The sequence below is a fragment of the Triturus cristatus genome, chromosome 6, assembly GCF_964204655.1.
Source record: "Triturus cristatus chromosome 6, aTriCri1.1, whole genome shotgun sequence".
Classification (NCBI taxonomy): domain Eukaryota; kingdom Metazoa; phylum Chordata; class Amphibia; order Caudata; family Salamandridae; genus Triturus; species Triturus cristatus.
In genome coordinates, this window is record NC_140589.1 from 375202837 (window position 1) to 375228016 (window position 25180).

At 43.7% G+C, this 25180-nt stretch overlaps 1 protein-coding gene across 1 annotated transcript in view; it reads right to left on the reverse strand.

Annotated features, from left to right (window-relative positions):
* The window catches only part of ALLC (allantoicase), an 823350-nt gene that overhangs the window by 487684 nt on the left and 310486 nt on the right, over positions 1-25180 (reverse strand). Inside the window, exon 6 of the mRNA XM_085610751.1 lies at positions 17773-17852. Coding sequence (XP_085466877.1) covers positions 17773-17852 — 80 coding nt within the window. The remainder of the gene's footprint in view (positions 1-17772; positions 17853-25180) is intronic.

The following is a 25180-nucleotide window of genomic DNA, read 5'->3' on the forward strand; positions in this document are numbered from 1 at the left end:
CTTGCTCCGAGTTTTGAAGCCTGGTCTGGCTATTTGAGTTTGATTGATGGTGACTAGTCATATTTTGAATTTGTCTTTGTGAAAATATATGCGTTGCAACACATATAGGCAGGTAATGTGGAGAAATTTCTCCGGAGCTGTGTAAACTTTGAACGGCGCAACGATTAAGTGCCATTTTTCTTGATAATACTGCATATTTTGCATTATTCCTAGCATGCCTGCTTTTAGCGCACTTCGTAAGTGGTGCTGCTGTCTTGGGAACCGGTTGAACCTCGAGGAATCTGCTCCAGCTCCCCCAGAGGGGACTCCTAATAGGGATATGTACGTGAAGCATGGTCTTTCTTCCATAATGTACAGCACGTTATGGAGGAAATATACTAGGAAGGATCCTGAGTTGCGATGGCCTTTGTATGGATCGTTTGATATACGTAAGATTGAGTATGTGGAACAGTGTATGTGTAAGCGACGTGCTCGTCAGGATATGTTTGAGTGTGTGCGATTATGGGTGAAGGAAGTGCGTGAGCGAGAGAAACGTGAGAAAGCGCTGTTTGATAAGGAGCAGCGAAAGAATGATCATGTGCGAGCGCAGGAAGCGAAGCGTCGGGAGGATAAAGAGCAAACGGACAGACAAGAGAAAGAGCGTAGGCTACAAGTTTCGGGTCAATATGTTGTTCGTCAGCCGCTTTATCCTGTCCTTAATAATCCTGATGACGATTTTTATTTACTAGATCGCTCTCCGCCCCCTTATGTTGGCGCATCTGCTCCACGGCCGCAAGATTCTGGCCCGGCTCCGGGTAAGGTCGACACACGGTCCATGTTATCGGCCGAGCATATGGCTGAGCTCCGGAAACTTTCCCTTCGTGCACTTAAGGGCAAGATGTCTATGGATGAGTTGTTCCATGCTTGGGGGTCGTGGCAAGATAGAGAGAGGGTGTATTTTCTGTCTCATTTTTCAGAAGAAGTAATTGCTGCTTTCCGAAAATATTCTAGTGTCCTTGAGCCTGCCGACGTGTCTTCGGATGCCGGAGCATTACGTAATGGTGTTTTTTCTCCCCCTAAGGCTTCTGAGGCGGCTCGGCGGCTGTTCGCTTTGCGGGACGAAGTGCTGGCCCTTAGAGAGAAAGCACGTCAACAAACGGAGGAGGAGAAGCAGTCGGATTCGTCTGCAGCAGGGGACCACCCATCCGCCTCCCAGTCAGATAAGGATGACATAGTGCATGCTAAACCAATGCGAGAGGCGGCGCCTTTGTATGTTCCTCCTAAAGGAGCGGGGACTAGCTCGGATGTTAACTCCGCCGATGCAAGGGGATACTTTGTATATAACTGGGTTTATACTCCATGGCATAGGGCCGATGTTATGGCATTAAAGAATGCGCTGCCTGACCCCCGCAAGAATCCAGCGGCCTTCTATGAAGAAGTCGAGGGGGCCTTGAATTCTTGCATTATGACCTTGGCGGATATAGACCTGTTCTTTGGCCTTATCCTACCGCCGGATACGTGGCGCTCTGTCCGGAAGGTAGATGATGCGGTTGCCTTCAAGGCCCGGTGGTCTGACCTTGAGGATGAGGATAGGGAACGGAAGCCCGCACAGAAACCACCCCAGAATATTTTAGATCTCCCTGCGGCTATTGTGGCTAAGTTGAAGACGATTATCCCCCCTAAGAAGATTGACTGGAACATGTTAGCTGCATGTAAACAGAAAGTTGACGAGTCAGTCGCGGACTTCTTTACGCGCTTTGAGGAGACGTTTCATGATTTTAGTGGCCAGTCGCTTACTGACGACACGGGCCGCCACCTTTTCGCGGACAAATATGTGGCTAATCTGCTGCCGGCAGTTGCGGCCCGGTTAAAAGCGAGTGAGAGTTCTTGGTCCTCCGCGACACCGACGGCCCTTCTGACCATTGCCCAGTATTATGAGCGTCAGGAGCACGAGGCGAAGGGCCAGGAGGAGAAGAAATCGAAAGATCTTAAAACCAAAGTGATGTTAGCACAAGTATATGGCCCGCCCCGCCGGGGTAATAATAATAGAGGAAGGGGCGGATCTTATGGTCCCCCTTCGGGCCGATCTGATTTGAATAGGAACCAGTGTGCGTATTGCAAGCAGTTGGGCCATTGGGCCAGGGATTGCCCAGCGTTGCGTGCTTCGCGTCAGGGGCACACTCCGGGTGGGCCGAGAGGTAGAGGGGGCTTCTCGAACTTTAGAGGGAATTCCAACGATAATGTCCGTTTCGATACTGCCGGACAGCACCGAGATAGCTCAAATGTTTTCGATCGCCAGCACCAGTATCATGTATCGGACAGCGATCGATTGGGATATCACGATTCTCAGCATGCATAGGAATGCGTAGGATGGGGGTCCGAATCAGTTGAGGTGCCAGTCGATCAGACGGGTCCTTATGTATCGGCTGAGGTTTTAGGTTCTACTGATCAGTTCCTAGTGGATACAGGAGCGACACGTAGTGCATTGTCTAGGTACTTGGTTCCGGGGGCTCCCCCATCCGGCTCAATAGTTACATCGGTAGGGTTTGACGGTACACTCTCCCGAAGCCCTCTTTCACAGCCCCTTGCGTTTAAAGTTGATTGTTTTTCTGCGCCTTGTCCGTTTCTGCTTGCTCCGTACACACCGGATAACATTATGGGCCTTGATATGTTAAAGTACTTTAGGGCTACAATTCGTTGTTCCCCTGAGGGTGTGAGGGTGATTTTAAATGACAACTACCCCCGATCTGGGCGGATGTGTACGATCTCAGAGGATGCGTTGTTGGCTACCCTCCCCCAAACTTTATGGGCAACATCGGACACAGATGTCGGACAAATGGTGATTCCTCCGGTCCACATTAGTGTCCAGGAGGGGGCGGTACTACCGCGCCTCCCACAGTATCGTATTTCCCAGGAGGGCGAGGAGGCTCTCATACAGATTGTGCAAGACCTGATCGCAGTGGGAGTAGTGGAAGAAGTTCCCTATAATATCTGTAACAGTCCGATTCTCCCAATTTTGAAAAAGGACACGGATGCAAAGGTCTATCGGTTTATAATTGATTTGAGGGAGGTAAACAAGATCGTGATACCTCAGTACCCGGTGGTTTCCGATATCACGACGTTGCTTACCTTGGTCCCGCCTACGGCGACCGTGTTTTCAGTGATTGATTTGAAAAATGCCTTCTTTTCTATCCCCATTCACCCTGATAGCCGATTTCTTTTTGGGTTTACATTAAACAATAGATCTTATCGTTTTTGTAGAATTCCCCAAGGCTATACAGAAAGCCCTAGTATCTATAGTCAGGCTTTGAAGCGACAGTTGGATTCCTTTGTTTTACTCGAGGGGGTCGCCCTCATTCAATATGTCGATGACATCCTGTTGGCGGCTGACACCCTGGAGTTGTGCGAGAAAAGTACGATAGCCTTACTTTCCTTTTTAGCATCCCACAATCACAAGGTCTCTAGGAAGAAATTGCAATTCTGTAGACCAAAGGTGACTTATTTGGGTCACCTTTTGTCTAAGGAGGGACGTGCACTCACACCAGATCGTATCCAAGTAATTTTGGACACACCAAGGCCATCCACGCAGAAGGATGTGCGTGCATTTTTGGGTCTTGTTTCTTTTTGTAGACAGTGGATATTGGGGTTTTCACACATAGCTAAGCCACTACTAGCGCTCTTGACAAAAGACACGCCCATCCCGATCCCCTGGTCAGATGAGTGTGACGCTGCTTTTCAGCAATTGAGACAGGCCCTTTGTTCAGCACCAGTGTTAGGGACCCCTGATTATGCAAAACCCTTTTCGTTGTATGTGCATGAGAAAGATGGATGTGCATTATCAGTCTTAGTGCAGATGCACGGCGATAAGCAGCGCCCTTGTGCATACTTTTCGGCTGTACTTGATCCTGTCGCCCGAGCATTGCCGGGGTGTTTTCGCTCGGTTGCGGCGACAGCTGTGTCAATACGCCAAAGTGAGGGAATTGTATTGTCCCATAAACTGTTGGTGTTAGTTCCCCACGCTGTTGATGCCCTGCTTAATCAAACAAAGACGCAGCATTTGACCAGTGCCCGTTTAACGGGATATGAGTTGACGCTTTTAGCTCCTCACATTACGTTAAAAAGGTGCGTGACATTAAACCCGGCCACATTGTTGCCATACCCCGAGACACAGCCTGAGGCACAGAAAGCGCATGATTGTATTCTTGTGACTGAGGAACAAACAAAGGGTCGTATTGATCTCCAGGATACGCCCTTTTCAGATGTAGATGGAGAGTTGTGGGTAGATGGATCATGCCTGAAGCTACCAGATGGTACGACTTCAGCAGCATATGCAATTACCACGTTACAGACGATAGTGGAGACAGCACGCATACCACAGAAATCAGCCCAAGCAGCGGAACTGATAGCGTTAACACGAGCGTGTGAGCTTAGTACAGGATTGTGTGTGAATGTTTACACAGACAGCCGCTATGCCTTCGGAGTAGCGCACGATTTCGGCCTACTCTGGAAGGAGAGAGGGTTTCTAACGTCACATGGGGTACAGATAATGCATGGGGAGTTAGTTCACAACCTTTTAACTGCATTGACATACCCAAAGAAAATCGCCATTGTTAAGTGTAGCGCCCATAGGAAAGTGGTTGATAAGGTTGGAGAAGGGAATGCGTTAGCGGATCGAGTAGCACGGGAGACTGCGATGCAGCCCGGCACTACTGCCATGTATGTAGTGAAGTCACAGGTGGAGAGATGGCATGATGCGAAGGAGCAAGTGCGAGAAATACAAAAGACCGCTTCTGACAAAGAGCGGGAACAATGGGTTAGCGAAGGAGAACTGGATGACGAGGGTTGCTGGAGAAATAAGCAGATGGATAGATGGAAGTTACCCACGGCTTTTGTACAACCTATGGTCCAGATGGCACATGGGCTAGCACATGTTGGAGCTTCCGCAATTGTGAAATTGCTTACCCAAGTCTGGGAGCATCCAGAGATTGCTAGCACAGCAAAGAGGGTGGTGCAGACCTGTATGATCTGTCTGAAGTATAATCCAGGGAAAGGTACGCGAACTCCAGCAGGAGGATTTGCGACACCCACTGCACCCTTTGAGGTTCTGCAGATGGATTACATCCAGCTTGAGCGCTGTAACAATTTGAAGTATGTTCTAGTAGTGGTTTGCGCCTTCAGTAAATGGGTTGAGGCGTACCCTGCGAAAGACAATACTGCAATGACTACAGCGAAGCTATTGCTGAAAGAGTTTTTCCCCCGATACGGCGTCTGTAGACTTCTGTGGAGTGATAATGGCCCTCACTTTGTAGCAGATGTTATAAAGTATGTCTTGAAGGGCCTAGGCATCACCCAGAAGTTCCACGCCGTGTTCCACCCTCAGTCTGCAGGACTAGTCGAGAAGTATAATGGTACACTGAAGCTTAAGATCGCCAAAATTCAAGCTTCAACATCTTTGACTTGGCCAGACGCTTTGCCACTGGCGTTATTGTCAATTAGGTCGGTGCCACACTCTCGAACCGGCCTTACACCCTATGAGATTGTATTTGGACGCCCAATGAACATTTGGGGTCCACCAAGGCCTAAGGCTGTGTATGATGTACCTTGTGTGATGATGAGTGATTATCTGGCACAGTTAACGGATAACTTGGTTTCTATTCATCAACAGGTCCGAGAGGCGCTCCCTGATCGGTCTACTGGCGAAGGACATGGTCTCCGGCCTGGAGATCATATAATGATAAAGGTTTTCGACAGATCGAACAGTTTGGAGCCGAGATGGGTCGGACCTGAGCAAGTCCTTCTTGCAACGAGGACGGCAGTGCGAGTCTCGAACAGGAAGAATTGGATCCATTCCTTGCACTGTCGAAAGGTACCGCCCGGATTGGTGGAGTCTGCCGTGCTGACCGATCAACGAGACATCCTAGCAGCAGAGACAGGCCGTGCTGCAGAGCCAAACGACACTGAGGAGCTCTTTCCGGACCATACGACTTCTGGAGGAAGGCGATATCATCTGCGACCAAGGAAGTGAGGTTTCCAGTACCGGGACATACTGTCAGAACGGCCCTTGGGTTAGTGAAACGGAGAGCCGATGAGGCAAGGGGGGGGGATCAGCCCTGCATTAGTGTAGTGACACCCGTCTTGGCCCGCTGGTGAAGAAATCAACCGCTGCCCAAGGGGAAGAGTTCTGACAGACTTTTTAGTTTCAGGAAGATACCAGGGTATTGTTTCCTTTGACATGGAGAAGAAGAAAATTCTTTGTGCACTGGGGTTCATGCTAACAGTAGCTATCATTGGTATAACCACATGGTTTGTGGAGGAGGCAACTCCTGCCCGAGAGACACTTGTGTTGACGACTCCAGTGCCTGCGGAGCACTACTTTTACACATTGCCATACCAAGAGTTGAAGCATCGACAATCCTATTTGAATAACACTTTCATTCAGATGCTGCATCACACCCACGTTGCTACAAATGCTACGAACTGTTGGATATGTGGGATGATGCCAGCCCATCAGAAGAAAGGAGGTACGCCATTCATACCACTTCCTTTCTCTCACAATGGCTCTTGTAGAGCATGGTACACTCTGTTGTTTGCCACTCGAAAACCGACAGTGGGACGATTGCTTTTCAGACTTAATAAAGAATGCCATCAGGACAAGAATGGATATCCACAAGCGAATGGGACAATTTGGGAATGGGAAGAGTACCGACCGGACAATGAATCCATCCCCTATATCTTCACGAACACCAGAGACACTGTGGGGAAGGATAAATTTGTAATCCAAGTAGCACAAGCCCAAGCGGACCTGTGCGTCCAGAGTGTGGGTTTTATCCCTGTCGGTGTCAGTGATTGTATAACTGTGTTAAACATTGATGGGTTAAATAACAGCACCTTCCTAGCATCCCATAATACCTATTTTGTATGTGGAAATAAAGGTTATTACCGTTTGCCGGCTGGGTGGTCTGGGGTATGCTATGTATCATTCCTATTACCTCCTGTATTCTTAGCACCTGCGTCATACCATAAGGATTTGAAATTGCTGAATAATGTGACTGTAAATAGATATAAACGTACTCTATCTATTGACGAGGTGGATCAAACAGATACCAGTTTGCAACAGTATATTGATTTTAATTTAGGATTGTTCTTCTTTGTTGGAGCCGCTTTGAATAGTAGGAAGATCCGAAGATTAACAAGAGTGGTAGAAGCTGTGACTAATCAGACTGCTGCTGCTCTTGGGAATCTTACGGAAGAATTACAAATTACCAGAATTGTTGCATTGCAGAACCGTATGGTATTGGATGTGATGCTAGCTGATCGAGGAGGAGCCTGTAAAATTATTGGAAGTAGCTGCTGTGTGTTCATTCCTGATCATACGCCATCCGTTTATAACGCCATTAATAAGCTGCATAAAATAGCAGCTGAAATCCACACGGAAAACGGCACTTGGTCCTTTTCTGGATGGTTTTGGGCGTTGGTTACTGCCTGGGGTTGGAAGGTTCTAACTGGTCTCTGTATTATTGTAGCAATTCTGTTCCTTTTCTGTATGTGTATTCAATGTGGACCATTGTGCTGTTCCGTATGCATTTCATTCTGCATTCCAGACAAGAAAGCTATTGCCGATGTTGCCCGCCAGAAGGGTCTAGCTAAAGAGGTTAAAGGAATGATGATAATTGACATATACGATGATTATTCGTGGAGGCCAGATGTCTTCAGTAAATGCTGAAAGGGTCGTCTGTTGTAAATTAAGGCAGAATGTGATTAAGCATTTACTGAAAACATCAGTGTTTCCCTTTTATCGTGTTTTCCTCATTATGTTGGCCGAAGTCCGGACTCCATTTTGTATTGACATGCTGCCACGTGCTCACCACGAGGAGAGTCCGACCTCTGTGTTAGTTGCTCTTGTAATCTGCCTAGCAACAGTTATAAATAGCTCTCTCTTGTCCGTCTGGCGCATGCCCAGACTTGACCACATCTGTTATAATTAGCTTTGCTTGACCATGTGTTTTCGCGGGCCCAAGGAGTGTGTTAGCTCCGCCCATGTATTGATTCAGTATCGAGAATGACCCTAAATGGTAATGTTCTTCAACTTTGTGGTATCCACCCACTCATGAGCCCCTTCGCTGTGTATAAAAGGGGACTGTGTATGCAAGTTCTTTGTGCTACTCCTTGCAATACTGAAGAGTGTTGTGTGGATTGTAGGACCACCCTTAAGGGTTAATAAACGTTGTTTTTGTACTTTGCAGTTTCCGTGCCAACTTCCTTATAGATTTCGTTTACAGAAGAGCGAACCCTTGTCTCTTGCGGGCCTAGCTGGGGCTTGTATTCATCAGCTCTATCCTAGGGGGATTCTACACCTACATACATGCTAGGTACACTTAGGTTCATCTAGTTAGGGTTGTATCGTAGGAGTATGCATTATTATTGACATGTATTTATATATCTGCCTATACTCATTGATTTAGCACTATGGTAGAAATCTACCATCCATTTACTCTGTTGGTGCTTATAATCATTTATATCTGTTTCTATCTTATGGATGTTTCAGCACACCTATTTTACACTAGAATGACTCTGGCTCAATAAATACTTATTGAAAAACGCCCCCTCCGTTTATTCTGTGTATCTCTCTGAGACAAAGTGAGCACAAATGACTGACGCGCTTTTAATTATTTCTGGCTTCTGCGAGGAGATCGGCTCCATATCTCACCAAACGCTGCCGTGAGGGGAACGGCTTTTCGGGACTGCACTCTTCTGACTGCCGCCGTAAGGGGAACGGCTCCTGGGGGCGAATCAACTACATCCCCCATAACGCCCTGCTGAGCACCGAAAATCGGCATTATCAGAGGACGCCAAAGGCCCTCTTAAGCAGCCAAGGGCGGGCCCGTCCGCGCCCATCGAAGCCCGAAGAAGTCTGGGCTGGGCCACCCCTCCAACAATTCCAGATGGGTAAGCGTAAATATTTGGGTAACTCTGACAAGGGTGGTCTAAAAGCTAAAATACCCAGAAAGTCACCATCTATAATTTCTTACCTAACTTCTGCTGTGGGTGCCTTGAATAAAGAAATAGCAAATGCGGAAAAGGAGCTATGCTTGGATATAAGCGAAGCCCCTAGGGAAGGGACTGTGGCGACAGCACTTCTGGCATCTGCCCCTGTACCCCTGGACCCTGTGGTATTGATTAAATCCCCCAAACCACAGACTGATGCGTTATCCCCCGCTTTGGCTGATTTGGGTGGCATCCCTAGCCCTCAGAGCACTTACAATTTACCATGTGAAAGGGCTTCCATGGAAGGGCCCACTGGAGTAAAACGCCTTAAAAAAAAACTATAAAGCGCACTAAAGGCTCCAAGATAAGCACCTCTAAGGTCTTCCCGGGAATTGATGAATCCATCCAACAGTCCTTGCGGTCCCTCATTGAGGATATTTTTAGTACAAGATTGGAATCAATACTGACCACTATTGCCAAGAACATTATTGACACTATGAACTCCTGTGTGGCTGATCCAAAAAAGAAATCTGATCATTTAAATATTATTATGGACTCCCGTTTGAGAGAAAAATTGTGTCCCATGACTGATAATATTGATGTGTTTCCAGTAGCAACTGGGTTAGCTAATAGAGGGAATAACCAATCGAGCGTTTTGTTGCCATCCTTGGGGAGGGGCGGTTCCTTGAATTCAGGGGATAGGATGGATGTCCCTCTTACTGTAAGTCAAAAGGATCCTAATGTTGCCCCCTGTACTGATATTACGCAACTTAGAAGGCCGCCTATAGCTATGAGGGGGAATTCTGAGCAGTATAAGAATCCTATTTTTAATAACTATAATAGGATTGATCTCCCCCCAGAAGCTACTTCTTTGGTCGCTGTTCTTGTGGGGGTTCCTTCCCTTGAGCATCCGGAAAAAGAATCAACAAATGGTTTGTTGCGTAAAACAAAAAATTGGTGTAACCATTATTGTTCTGGTTCCTCTAAAATCTCAGACCATATTATTATGGCTAGACGGCTGTCTTGGGTGGGCAATCAACCCCAAAAAATCACAGGTGATTGTATAATAGTCAAGTTTAATAAACCAGATATAGCGGATAGGTTGTTTTGGGATGCTACTGATCTAAAAGTGGACGGCATAAGGGCCGTCCCGTTGGGCTATTTTTACCCACCAACAAGTACAGGGTATTCTCACAATAGGTCACAGGCCAACATTAATTCCCATTTGCCGCTGTGTCGGCCTAGACCTGTTAGCAGTGTTTCTAGTCCTGCAAGCTTGTGCGGAGTTGGGGCCCTGTCTCCTTATACTACAGGTGTGCGGTCAGGATCCAAGGAGGAGGGTTTAACACTGTCTAATAGATTTTATCCTTTAAGCCTGCTGGATTCAAATGATTGACTCCCAGTGACAGAGGTTAGCTCCTCTCCACCTAGCCTTAACGACCTGGAGGGTATTGATACTGGGAGTGAAAATTGTCTATCTGTTATGCCCCATATCAATCATCCCCAAGAAGTCATTGGTGATGCAAACTTATCCAAATGCAGAATTATTAGCTGGAATATTGCGGGCATAAGAAGTAAAAGAGATAATCCCCAGTGGCTAGAATGTATAAACTCTTTTGACATAATTGCCCTTCAGGAAACCTGGGATAGGGGGGATAATTTTTGGCTAGATGGTTTTAGCTCCTATTTCTTACCAGCTCAAGCAGTCCCAGCAGGAAGAGCAAAGGGTGGTCTTATGTTACTTCTATCTCTGAACCTACAGGGATCCACGAAAAGGATTGACATAGACTCTATGAACTGCCTGGCAGTAGAAATATGTTTCACTACCTATCCCAAGATACTTCTTGTGAATTTTTATAATTCTGGGGAAATTGATTATAGGAACCAACACTTGAATATTTTGAAACTTTTTTTAGAAAATTATAGGGCTATGCAAACTACTTTGTTTTATGTTGTGCTTATGGGTGATTTTAAAATACATCCTTGCCGCTCTCATTGTTGTATTGAAGATGGTTTTGGTTATAATTTTGCATCGACCCCCCATTTTGAACATTCAGAGCAGGGGGAGGGCTTAGAGTCTCTCTTGTCGGAAGCTGACCTTTTTGAACCTGGTTTTATTAACATTCTTGACCAGTGCCCTACATTTAAATCTAAAGTTAGAGACACCATTATTGATTATATTTTTTTGTCTCCCATGCTATTAGGCAAAGTAGTCTTTTATAATGCCAGGGAATCGCCCTTTAGTGACCATAACCCTGTCATTTTGGAACTAGATAAAAGCTGCGGCCTATTAGCTTTTGGCAGTAGGCAAACCGCACCCTGTATTGTAACTACCTGTGATCAAGGGAGAAGGCTCAGATGGTCCAAAGTGATGCCGGACATCTTTTTTATAGATTTGTGCTGAGAAATGCAAGGGGAATATTCTAATATGTGTCAACCCCTTGAGCACAAAAGACGCTATTTTTAGAGCCTTCGAGGGTATTTGCAATCAAATAGCTAGTGATTTAAGAGTTAAGTCCAAACAGAGAGCGTCACGTGGCTTAAAGTGCTTTGATAATAAATGCTCACGTGCTCATCGACTTTTAAATCTAGCACTGAAAAGTTTACCACTTGACAGGGTCTTGATTGCTGATTTGCGGAAACAGTACAAGATGGCAATTAACAGCCGGAAAGCAGAGATTAAGGCCACGGCATGGCACGCGCTGTTATCAGTAGATGTACTCAGGGACAGTTCAAAATTCTGGGGAATTATTAATACACCTTTTTTTTCAGGCTTGGATAATGAGATCCAGGACTTGCCTCTTAGCCTATTATCTACTCAAATCCGAGTCCCGCTTGTGTTACTTGAAGAGGAAGTGGAGAAAGCAATAAGGGAGACTATCAGTGATAAGGCCCCTGGCCCTGACTCTGTTCCGGCAGATCTCTACAAAAGTGAACCTAAATTTTGGGCAAAGATCCTGGCTAATGTTTTTAATGTCTCTGGCACCTCATGGTTCCCTGCATCATGGTCTCGATCGACTATCATTCCGATTTTTAAGAATGGCCAGAGAGGGGACCCGCGGTGCTACAGACCAATATCCCTGATTGACTCTTCTGTGAAGATTTTAGGGAAAATAATGTTAACTAAAATTTCAGATTGGGCTACCGAGAAGAATATTATTTCTGTTTTACAATATGGGTTCAGAAAACGTAGAAGTACCACTGGCCAGTGCCTTAATTTGTCCCTACTACTCAGTAAATACACTGTGGCAAAAGAAGGCTGTTTAAGGATGGCATTTATGGATCTATCCTCAGCGTTTGACCTGGTTAACAGGTCAAAGCTGTGGAACATTTTGTTGGATAAAGGTCTTGACCCGTCCTTAGTGTATTTCCTGGCTGATCTTCATCAAGATCTTACTGCCTCGGTCAGGATTTCACAGGATGGCAAATGCTCAAGTTCATTCAGATCAGCTCGTGGGGTCCGTCAAGGGTGTATTTTGGCGCCTGTACTTTTTACCTTGTACATTAATGACCTAGACAGATCCCTTTTGACAGCGACTTTGGATATCCCACGTGTAGCAGATTGCTCAATTCCGGTTCTCCTATACGCGGATGACGCTGTCCTTATAGCACGCACAGCGGTGGGTCTCCAGCGGCTCTTAGATGCCTTTGGGGCCCACATGCAGTTGCTGGATCTGGCAGTAAATAATAGGAAGTCCCATATTTTGTCATTTGGTCGTAGAGCAAGAAAACCCTATTCCTTTTAGGTCTCCTCCTTCACCTACCTAGGGGTTGTTTTTGATGAGAAGTTTTCTTGGATACCGCAACAGAAAATTAAAAATAATTCTATTACTCGATCTGCCCTAGGATTAACGGGGTTTGCAAAGCGTTTGGGGGCTAGACCAATTGAGAGTATACTGAAAATATATAGTGCAAAGTGTGTAGCGATTGCGGCCTATGGTTCCTCTATATGGGGCTTTAAAGAACAGCCTGGCATTCAAATAGCCGAAAACACATTTTTACGCAGTCTCTTATCAGTCCCACAATCTACGCCAGTTTTTTCTATACACCAGGAACTTGGGATTGGTTATATTTCAGACATTTTGAGCTTAGCTCCGTTGCTTTGCTGGCTCAAAACGTGGATAAATCCTGAATTGATTTTGAATCATAAGATTTTACGAGACTGTGTTCAGTTAGACAACTCTAATAAGATCAAGTGGTTGTCTTACGTTAAAAGTATGTTAACCAAATTGGGGCGGCCAGAGCTATTTGAAGCTTCCGAAAAGATCCGGAAGGAGGATGTGCTGTGGGTGAAATCTAATTTTAAGAATCCATTGTCTGCAGAAAGGCAAGAACTAGTGCTGCAGAAACCCTCAGTTAGGGCCCATTTATTAACTAAAACGAATATCTGTATAAAACCCTATTTGGTAATAGTAAATAAACCCTTCCTTCGTTGGCTTTTAACTAGGTTTCGTTTTAACTTGGTTCCTTTTTTATTAGGCGACTTCCAGAAGTGGTGTAATCCTGAGTATGCGATTCCTTGTAAGTGTGACAATTTATCTTCCCAGAATACCCTCCATTTTATGATGTTTTGTCCTTTTTATACTGACATTCGTAACAAGTATATAATTCCCATTCTGAGAGGAAGGGGCTTCTTGCAGGTTAGACCAGCATTACTCTATCTCCAGTCATTGAGCACATCATGGGATATTTTTAATATTGCATGTTTTTTGGTTGCTGCTATGAGGTTCAAGAAAAACAGACATTTGTTACTTGATTATTGTTTAGATTCTTAAATGTCAACATGTAAATTTATAGAATCGTGCTTTTAACATCAATGCAAACTCATATGAAGGATTGTTTTTAGGAGGACAATAATGTGTCACCCTAAAACTATGAGCTTGTCTTATACGCACATAGCACTTTAAATAACGTTTTTAATGTATGTAGAGCAGCCCATGGTACTTTTTACGATTGTCTGGAATGAAATGTTTGCACTTTATCCCGTATGCACTTTGCACTTTACAAAAAATGTTTTACTCTAGGACGTATTATGGGGAGAGAAACTCGAAGCTTCGTATCCTAATATGTTTGCCCTTTTTGCATTGTAATTTTATTTTGAGGACCAATGTGCCATTTTAATTTTTGAGCTTTTTAATTGCATTCTGCACTTTATATAAAATTTGTATTGTATGCCTAAAAATGCTCTAGCCCCACAAGATGGAATACAGGAAAAGACATTTGTAGTTTTGCACCCCAATACTGTTTGTGTGTTTCTATCTTTTGAATCTTGCACTTTAAGTTTCTTTTCATTGAATTGTCATGAGTTGCTAGTTGATATTCAGTACATTTTATTTTTTAATTGTAATGTATGATTGATTGAACTGTTTACTTTTATGACATTAAGTTGTTGAATAAAGCATTTGATGATGATGATGATGACAAGTGACTGAGCAAAAAGTACTATACTGTCTCCATTATCCCTGATGGGACAGGGTTGTCATGTTCAATAGTTGCCAGAAACTATTCTCTCCTTGGTAAGAGGAGTATGCAGTGGCACTGTGAGCTAGCTAGGTATACAGACGAACATACCCGGTGGGGGTGTCTGGAATTAGTCTGGACACCAATCCCACAGTTTATGTTGTCTAAACGCACCGATCCTATATAGATTTATAGGAATTACACAACACAACTAACCACTGTTAAGGAAGGAATGGTGATAAATATAAAAAGCTCTACCTCTGAACACAATCCTAAAACCTCTCCTACCATCTCCATGCTGACAGTACACAGCTATATCTAAAAGTATTGTCTAAAGAAGACATACTTTTGCTAGATCAAATTGTAAACAACATTCAAGCGTGGCTATCTTTTAACCACCTAAAACTAAACCTGCTGAAGTGAGAATTCCTAATTATCTCCCCTACCCTTCACCGTTCAACCTCATTTCAACACTGGTTGGACTCTCTAATTGTTCTAAACTACAAATCCAAAATCACTGAATGCACAAAATCTCCCTGTATCACTTTCAGCAAAAATCTGAAACATCAAGCGCACATAAATGCCACAGCTAGGAGGGCACTTCACCAACTCAGACATATCAAACCTTTCATTCCAGAATCAGATTTTGAAAATGTGGTATAATCTCTAGTCATCTCAAGACTCAACTGTGCCAATGCAGTACTTACTGGAATCCCCAAAAGACACCTAGTTTCAATAAAGGCAACCCTCAGTGCTGCAGTGAGCCTGATCTCAGAGTGAGACACTTTAATCACATTACTCCAGTGCTAATCATGCTCAACTGGCTCCCAATTGAAGCTAGAAGCATATTCAAATTAGTCTGCATTTCACAGAAAGCTTTGCACTGTGGCACCCTAAAATAGTTGGTTCAAAAGTTCAGCCTAACTGGAGGTATCTGTTCTCTTTGTAGTTCTGAATCCTTCTGCCAGTAACCACCCAGATTCAAGAAACAAAGACCCATCTCATGATCCTTCTCTGGAATTGCACCTAGAGTATGGAACTCGATCCCTCCAGAGGCACACACAACTCCTTTGTTCAGTACTTTGGTACATCAACAAACTTTTCTTATTTTTCACTGCTCTGTAAATAGAATCTGATTTGCTACCCTACTGTTGATGAAGGGTTATGGTATCCCATCTGCTAAGAACTTCGTGTGTACCCTTATTGTTATAACATTCGTAGTAATGCTATAACGCACTCTAACAACCCTAGATCTAGTAGGCATTATATAAAACAGAAAATAAATAAATTGTATTCATGATTTAAGGTCAGAAAAAAGAAGAATTCAGTTGGCTTTGTAAGGTCTGAAGGGAGGATTGATTATATATGAAAATCCTTTATAGTAAATGTTTACTGAAATATGTATGTGCTGTCTTTGACTTGTGGTATAATTCACAAAACCATAACTATTTATATGATACCAGGCAATGGCGTGCAATGAGAGTGCACAGTTACCTTAAAGGTTAAAGAAGGTGGTTCGAGTATAGCTGGTGGATGTCACCCTTAGTTACAAAATAAACTCTTCCACAACAATGATGGTGAAAAATGTGCCTCAATTATGGCAATTTGACCAATGATGGTTCATATCAAGAATCTGCTGGCCTTTTTATTATAGCAGATTCTCCATTACCACCATCATCTAATAGAAGCAATAGTTAATATGGTGTGTGCATGAATTTTGTGGCTCACACCTAAGTAGAGTCAAAAACGCATACAAAGTTATGTCATAATAATTTGATTTGGGAAAAAGGGGGTGGTGATGGACAGAGTTTCTGAATGATGCAGAATACTCTTACCAAGTCAAGAGATCATGGTTTTAATCCATCACCGTTTTTTAGCTCACTGCACCATCCCAGCTCAGAACCTGGCTACATGCAAATTAGTCTGTACCTGTCCCAGTGCATGATGGGAACAGGGCAAACCAAACTACCAAGCCAATTCTTATACTGGGAAGGAAACAAGCTTCCGGGGCTTGGTAGTTTGGTTTGCCCTGTTGGATTAAAACCATGATCTCTTGACTTGGTAAGAGTATTCTGCATCATTCAGAAACTCTGTCCATCACCACCCCCTTTTCCCAAATCGTTTTTAACCACACTCAGTGTGGGAGGGTATGCTCAGACGTGAGTCCCTTGCTCATTGCACCATCAGGATTCAGGCAAGCCGGGCCGACGAAGGCTGTGATGCCAGAAACCGGTCCCCGGAAGCTTGTTTCCTTCCCAGTATAAGAATTGGCTTGGTAGTTTGGTTTGCCCTGTTCCCATCATGCACTGGGACAGGTACAGACCAATTTGCATGTAGCCAGGTTCTGAGCTGGGATGGTGCAGTGAGCTAAAAAACGGTGATGGATTAAAACCATGATCTCTTGACTTGGTAAGAGTATTCTGCATCATTCAGAAACTCTGTCCATCACCACCCCCTTTTTCCCAAATCATAATAATTTGTACAGCTCATGGCTACCCCAAAGCTTCCCAGCCGTGTGCGATGCATAGCCCTTGCAAGGCAGAGCAATACTGGGCGAATTGGCTAGTGGGAATAAAGCCAGGTCTTAAGCATTTCCCTGAAGCGGTCTCATTCATTTTATTTCTAAGGTTAGCTGGCATAGAATTTCAGAGTTTGGGAGTCAGGTATGAGAAAGACCTGACGCCCCATCTAGTCCTTTGAATTTGAGGCACCTTTATCAATTGTGCCTTAGAGGTTCTTCAAGTCCTAGAAGGGGTATAAGGTGACAGAAGGTCCATGCTCTAAGAAGGGCCCCTCCGATTTTTTGCTCTATGAGCCAGACAAGTGTCTTGAAATGGATTCTTTCTTTTACTGGGAGCCAGTGCATTGTGGCTAAGGCACTTTTTGCTGAGGCATATTTGGGCACATTAAGAATCAGCTTGGCAGCCACATTCTGGATCAGTTTCAGCCTCTTGATAATAATATATTGAGGAGCACCTATATATATATATTTTCCATTATCAAGACAGGGCTAGATTTGAGCTTGCGCTACTGTTCTCCTGGAGAGAGGGGGTAAAATGTCAAGGATTTTTTTAAGGATTCTGATCATCCCAAAACACGACACTGTACGTTTTTTTACCTGTGCTTCCATAGTTAAGGCACTGTCAAGCCACATTCCTAGGCTCTTTATGGGGGAGGGGAGGTTTGGGGGTAGTCCTAAACACCCTGGCCATTCTATGTTCATTTGAGGGTTTGGTTTATTTCTTAATGCCATCCCCTCTGTTTGATCAAAGTAACTAATCTATCGCCAAATTAACAATATTTTCTCATTCAATGACAAGAGTAATTACAAAACACATAAAACTGTACCTTGTTGACATTCTCAAGATCTTCTTCTGAGAAAGCAGTTCCCATTCTGTTGATTCTTTGTGAAAATGTGGGTACCACTCCTGCACAGAAATGGCAGAAAATTAGCTCTTGGTTACATATTTCTCTTCTGAGACACCAAAAATGATTCTGTTCAGTCATAATTTCTACTTGAATATTCTGAGGTGAAATGAGAGATTGGCCTTCGCCAGTTCTCATTTAATCTCATAATACTCATCTAGAGATGGTCCTAATGGACCTCCCCTCACTTCACTTAGTTTATTCATCTCTTTGTTATCTTGACTACCAAACATCTTTCACTACATGCATTCCACACACATGTATCTTTAGCAAAGAGCTGCAAAGAGTTTACAAATAGGTATCTTGGTGATATCAGATGCCTACATGTTACAGGCTATGGATGTGCAGCCATCAGAGTGGAGCTCTGGCGTGGTGTCTTTAGGCCTGTTGGTGACAAGTCAACTTAATTGATGATACGTCTCTATTCCCATTTTGTGCGTGCACTAATTCCTGAGCTGATTAATCAATCATTCAGGGGTTTATAAAGCGCGCTACTCACCCGTGAGGATCTCTAGGCGCTGGGGGAGAGGGGGTAGTCAGCTCCGGCTCAGTCAAAGAGCAAGGTCTTGAGGTCCTTCCTGAAGATGTGCAGGTTGGGAAGCGTCTGATGTTGACGGGAGCTTGTTCCAGGTTTCGGCTGCTATGTAGGAGAGGGCCCTTCCTCCTGCTCTGATTTTGCGGATGCAGGGAATCTCCACTAGATCGGACATTTCTTTTGGGTGCATGGAAACAGACTCTATCGTTGAGGTATTTGGGTCCGATGTTGTGGAGGGATTTGTAGGCGTGGGTGAGAAGCTTGTAGGTTATTCTCTTCTCGACAGGGAGCCAGTGAAGGTCTCAAAAGTGTTGCGTCATGTGTTTGTGCCGTGGGATCCCGAGGACGAGTCTGGTTTGGAGCTTGTGTAGAAAGGTCCTGTTGATGCTGGCTGTGAGAAGTTGGCCTGGTATATATAGGTCACTAGTTAAAGTGGCCACCTTGCACCAGTACAATTCGACTCTTATGGTAGATAGGTTTAAGACAACCTTTTAAAGAAAGCTATCCTAGTGATAGTTGTGGAGAGCAGCCTTCAGGCTAAGTCTCAGAGGAATGTAAAGCAGCTTGTTTTACCTTATAATGTCTTGAATTACCAAATGAAAAGACACCACACAGGTATATATATACAATATATACGTATTTACTTCTAGACACACTCTACTAATCTCTTTATGAGATTAGAAGTCAGGAACATATGCACAAATCAATGTTTCACAACAAATTAAGCACTTATATGGCTGGGGCCCTAGGGGCGTACCAACCATATACTAAAAAAGAGGTATAAGAATATCGACTTGAGAAGGGAGAAGGCCTAAGGTCTTCAGAAGCGCTGGGGCCTCACTAATCCACCCAAGGCAGGTAAGTAAAGGACCCACGGGAGACGAATGCAGTGTGAGACCACAGCCGCGGATCCCAGTAGACTTCAATGGAGCAAGTAGCGGTTGGAATTTTAAAGTTTTAGGATACTTTGGGAGAGTCCACAAGCAAGTCACTTACAGGGTAAGTAGTTCTAGAGCCAACACACACAGGAGCACCGGAGTACTCGAGTTACCTCACCCAGGGAAGCCGGGTGCATAGGTGTCTTTTGGTGTCGGGTCACTCCTTGACTCCAAGGGAGATTCTTTAGTCTTCCAAAGGTAGTGGAACATCGAAGGTCCAGGATTCTTCTTCAGAGCATCGTCCAGGGATATCTAGTTTGCAATGGCAAGGGTTCCCTAACTTCTACTAAAAGAAAGGGAGGGACTAGCTCTATGACCACTCCTATGGGAGGGTCGGGGGAGTGGGTGGCTACACCCACTTCCCTTTGTCCAGTTTCGCGCCAGAGCAGAGGCTGGTAGCCCCTGAACCGGTTTGAGCTGGCATATGCACAGAGGAGCCTACTGCTCCCCAAGTGCAGGACTTCAAAGCACTCTAGGAGGGCACCCACCCAGCCCCAATACACTAAATCCTGTCTGGAAGGTGGTTACACCTCCCGGTGACAGGATGCCTATTGTTGGGCCTCCTCCACTGCGAGTTTCGGTCAGCAGCAGGAGGGCAGCCCAGTGTCTGTGCTGGTGGGATCCATTTTGTGATGCCAGGCCTCTTCAGGATTCTACCGTGTTTCCACAGTAGGTACACGTCTTCCCCTCTAGAAGGGTGGGATCATACTCCCACACCCGTTACTGGTGTCGGGGTATGATTCCAAAGCGTTTGACACCAAACACGACATGTTTTGATGCAGCCATCCCAAAGTTAGTATTTACCGCTAGGTTATAATGCACTTAAGAGTATATGGTTTAACCGCATCCACAAACAGCCACAGAGAATAGACTCTGAGAGCTGCAGAGGGGCCCTGCTCAGGCAGAGGCACCCCCTCACATGGAAACCAAGCACCCTGCCCTCAGGATTGATAGGGCCTGCCTTAGGGGTGACTGATAGGTTTATGTGTGTGTGTAAGGGGAGATATAGGGAACCTATACCTCAGTGAGGAGTGCTAACACTACCTCACCCAGGCTGCAGTAGCAGGCCTATGGTGTCAGATTTAGTCTGCTTCCCAGGGGTGGCATAATACATGCTTCAGCCCCTGGTAGGCCTGTGAAGTACCTATGCCCTTGGTACCTAAGGTACCATATACTAGGGGCTCATATGGTACCACAGTATCCAATCACTAGTGCATCTAATATGCAAGAGAACAGAGAGGCTGGGGTCCTGATTAGCAGGGACTCAGCCAGACTATAACCATAAACCAGTGTACACATCAGACATAAAGTGGGGGCAACATAAGTGCAGATCCTACTCTCCTACACTGGCATAGAGGGCGTCTCCGTAGTCCAGTCTGCTGGTTATGAGTGCATGGGTAATGTTTTTTCTGTGTTCGGGGGGTCCATTTGAAGGTCTTTCGGAGAATGCGGAGGCAGTTGGAGCTGGTGGAGGTGTCGGCGTTTATCTGGCGTGTCATGGTGAGAGAGGAGTCAAGGATGATGCCGAGGTTCTGAGCGTGGTCTGTCAGGTGGGAGGACTCCCGAAGGCGGAGGGCCACCATGTGTCGTCCCAGGAGGAGGTCGAGGGTCCCAGGATGAGGACCTCAATTTTCTCAGTGTTAAATGATTAAATGTAAGCTTATAAAATGCAAGGGTGCATACTAATGCATGAGCTAATTGCAGAGCAGGTTATTTCAGACACCACATACATCTTCTTTATGTACCAATCTCAATTATAGTAAATGCTTGATGTGTGATCGCCTTATCAATATCCCTGGCATGTTTGGCAGCTTTCCCTGTAAATATGCAGATCAATTGCCATTAATTTCAGTAGCAGAAGACTGACAAGATCACGTTTGTGTTTACTTGTTATTGCTGGACCTCAAAGGAAAGCTCTTATCTACATGTCTCCTGACCATTGCAGCTCTTCTGACTTAATGGATGATGTACAGTGCATCCTAGCCTATAGGCGACACAGCTTGCCAACACTATGGACTAGATTCACAAACTGCATTTTGCACTACACAAATTAGTACCACTTGCATACTACAAAATCCAATTTGTAGCCCTATAGTTTGTGACCTCCACCTCTCCTATCTTTACTGTGTGAAAATCTCATACGGTGGAAAAATCTCTGCAGAAATAGGTACACAATTTGATAGTTATTATGGGTGGAATCTTGGGGTGTAGTGGGAAAATAGGAAATTATTACTACCAATTACTACTGAAAGAGAAGGGTTTAGAAAAATTGAAGTGGGTATTTGGGAGGGCCATACAAAGACCCCTCCCCAAATGAGTAAGACAATTACAATTTGCAAAATACCCTTCTAAAGTTACTACAGCTCTAATGGTCTCACATCAAGCTCAAATGTACTCCTGCCCAGCCTTAGAATTAGTTTAACACCACAAATGACAGGCATATGGCCAGCCCCTGGTACCGTACCGCAACACATTCCTATAGAAAACAATTTTAAATTAATGTAATTAATTCACAATTTAAAAATATTTAGATAGATTTTTTTAATAGATAGATTATACATAATTGTTTATTTTTAAAGAATATAAGAAAAGTATAAACTATTGTTTGAAATTCATATTTATAAAATTGATAAATTTCAGCTCATTACATTATTTAGTTATGTTGCCATAAAAAATATTTTATACATTTATTAAATTCATGTACATTTATATTCAACATTAAAATATATATTTTTTTAAAAAACTTTTCCTATACTTTCCTATAAGGAGATCTCCACACAGTTGAAAAGTTACGAGTGGTAAATTCTATTGTAGAAGGCTCGTTGGAGGGGGTGTAGACATGTAAGTCTACACCTAGGTGTAAATCTCCACTCGGAAATTATGAATAACAAAAAAGTGGAAAATTAAATGTTTAGGTTTTGGAGTAAATATAAACCTTTTGGAATGGTGGTGTCTCTTGAAAACGTATAATTCTGGCATTTGTTTGAACAGGCTTAATTCAATATCTTTATTAGTAGACATGTACCATGAGCCATGAATTCTTGAAGCTCCTTATTTGTAACGTTCCACCTCATGGCCAATTAGGAAAGTGAGAGTATGTTTTCTGACCTGCTAGAGAAGTGAGCTTGCTGATAAGTTAAAAGAGCCCTAAACAGGTTGTTTTCTGCATAGCAGCATTTGGCAATATTAAGTCTCTGGGATACAAGCACACAGGAAACAGAATTTGCAAAGATTAATGTAAGCTGAGATGGAATATTTCCATTTCGTATGAATAACCAGATTTAATAAATGAGTCAATAACAAAAAATAGTAAATGGATTTATGCCTTGTAACCAAAATATAACATAGGATTTCTGACATCTGCAAATACAAATAAACACACACATGATGTCTAGTTGTATCATTAAAATATGGACTCTTTGCCTTGTACAATGGAATATTGTCAGTATACGGAGCAGTGCAATTTTTTTTTGAGTAAAGTGGAAAATGTTACAGGTGACATCAGATTGTTTAATGTACCAGATGCTGAAGTGGTGAAAACTTTGTATTACTTGGTAGTTGTCAGTATCAAGATAGGGATCATCATCCTCAAAAGATTAAAACGCTTTAAACCCAGTAATAACTGTTGCTCTACATATACATCCTGTGCACTTGCATAGGGCGTTTGTGACACAATGACATACAAATTAAGTTAAAAAAACATGCCATACTTATATGGCTTCTGCAGGTCGTTTGACTTGATAGTTGATTTTTTTCCTTCTAGATATGATCTTTGGAAATGAATGTCGTGAGACTGTCCGGAAGCTCACGCCTCTACACATAATTTGAAGAAAGTGTTGCCAAGTACCATTGTGACAGGAATTGGAGACTGGTGCTCTGGTAGATCATGACCATGACGTTTCAAAGAACAAACATCTGTGGCTGAATACAGTTGTGTATTATACACTGTGAGTGTGGTCAGCTGCTCCTTGCATTGGGTATACCCTGATGTACTGGGTGCTATTCGTAAAACCAAGTTTATCTACCTATCTCTGATTTGCAGGTACTTCATACCCATCAGCAAGCATCTACAAGCACATTTGGGCCAGCAAATGGAATTCAAGCGATTTTTAAGCTATACTTTGGCTAAAACATGCATTAACTAAGCCAGGGTTCGTTTTCTTTTTTTGCAAATTATATTTGTCAAAAGCCCAGTACTGTGTGCGTTTATTACAGCATGCATCCCATTGTGACTATCAGTCCATTACTAACATGTGAGACCCATCGGATTTAACTGCTGGAAACATCAGACTGTATATCATAGAGTGACAGGGTCATTCACTCTTTATTTCTCTAGAAAGTTAGCCATTCTCCACAGTATAATGTCCTCTGTTTTTAATTTGTTTTTAATAGGTCTTCCACTCCAAATTATCTGTTGAAGAGCGTTAAGATTGCGTTGACTGTGCACCCTATCTCTCCTTTTCCAGTATTCTAGTATTTAATATGCACACACTGAGGTAATTGTTCCTCCTTGGTTCTCTATTCCCATACTTTGCTTCCTCTGTTGTCCTGATGAAGACCCTGTTACAAGTAACTAAATGGGTTGCAACGTCGACATACTAAATTGTTGACTGATATACACTGGTGACAAATTTGAACTTGAATTCTGAGTTTTTTTCTTAAAAATTAATACACTACTCAGTCAGAATTGTTTTTTTAGGATGTCTTTTTTTTATTAGTTAAGCAAGATATACACATGATACTACATAGAAGTTATAATACATCAGAATGTTTTATGCATTGTTTTTAATAAGCCATACCAGCACGCTTCTGTTTACTCCTGTCACTCATCACCTTCACTGTGCTGTTCTTTAGACTGCCTATTGTATGTATTCTGTCCGACATAATTAATACTGTATAGTCATATGTGGATGCTTAACACATTTGTTTTGCTAAAGAAGCCTAGGCACAAAACTTCTTCCAAGGGAACTACTGTTGTTTTATATCCAGGTATTACGACAGCCGTAGTTAAAATGACAGCTATTGTAAACACATTTTAGTATTATCTTATAAGTTGGGTTTGTTTTAACTGTTAAGCTTATCAAACCTTTGAAAGAATAGGGAACAGCATTCTTATCCAAAGTGGGAAATTTTACAGATATGTTCAATTCATGATGGGGGCTTATCTGATGTGGCAAGCATGTAGGAGAATATGGGGCCCTGACTACATAGTCAGGCAGTGCGTGCATACTCAGCCCTCTCAGCACTTAAATTGGCATTCTTGCAGCTTAGACCACACGGGCATTTCTGGTTTTGATGGGATGATTAGGCTGAAAGGGTGTTTAATAAACACAAAAGGATGTTTATGTGAGTAGCAATTTATGTAATCTTAACACTTTCAAGAAATATTTTGTTGAAACAAATGCCTCTGAAAGACATGCACTGGCAATGAGGATGATGAACATAAAGACCCAGGGGGCATATTCTCAAGCCCCCATCGCCACCTCAACGTCACCTCAACGTCACTTTCAGTGATGTTGTTGTGGCGATAGGGGCCTAGCCCAATTCACAAGGCAGAATTAAGCCACGTTAAGTGGCTTAACGAGGCTTAATGCTGCCTTGTGAATGGGGCCCCCTTCAAGCTGTTTTTAGCATGAAAGGGGCGTGCAGTGGGTGTTGCGGTGGGAGTTCCACCGCAACACCCATTGAGTTTGATGCTACTTCCTTTTCACAAGGGCAGCGTAAATAGGAGGTAGCGTCAAACTTAAGACCAGGAAAAGTCGGGTCTTAAGGTGGCAAAATGAGGAGAAATGCTTTATTTCTCCTCGTTTTTGCTTTTTCCATGTGTGCTGCCTTGTGCAGCACACATGGAAAAAGC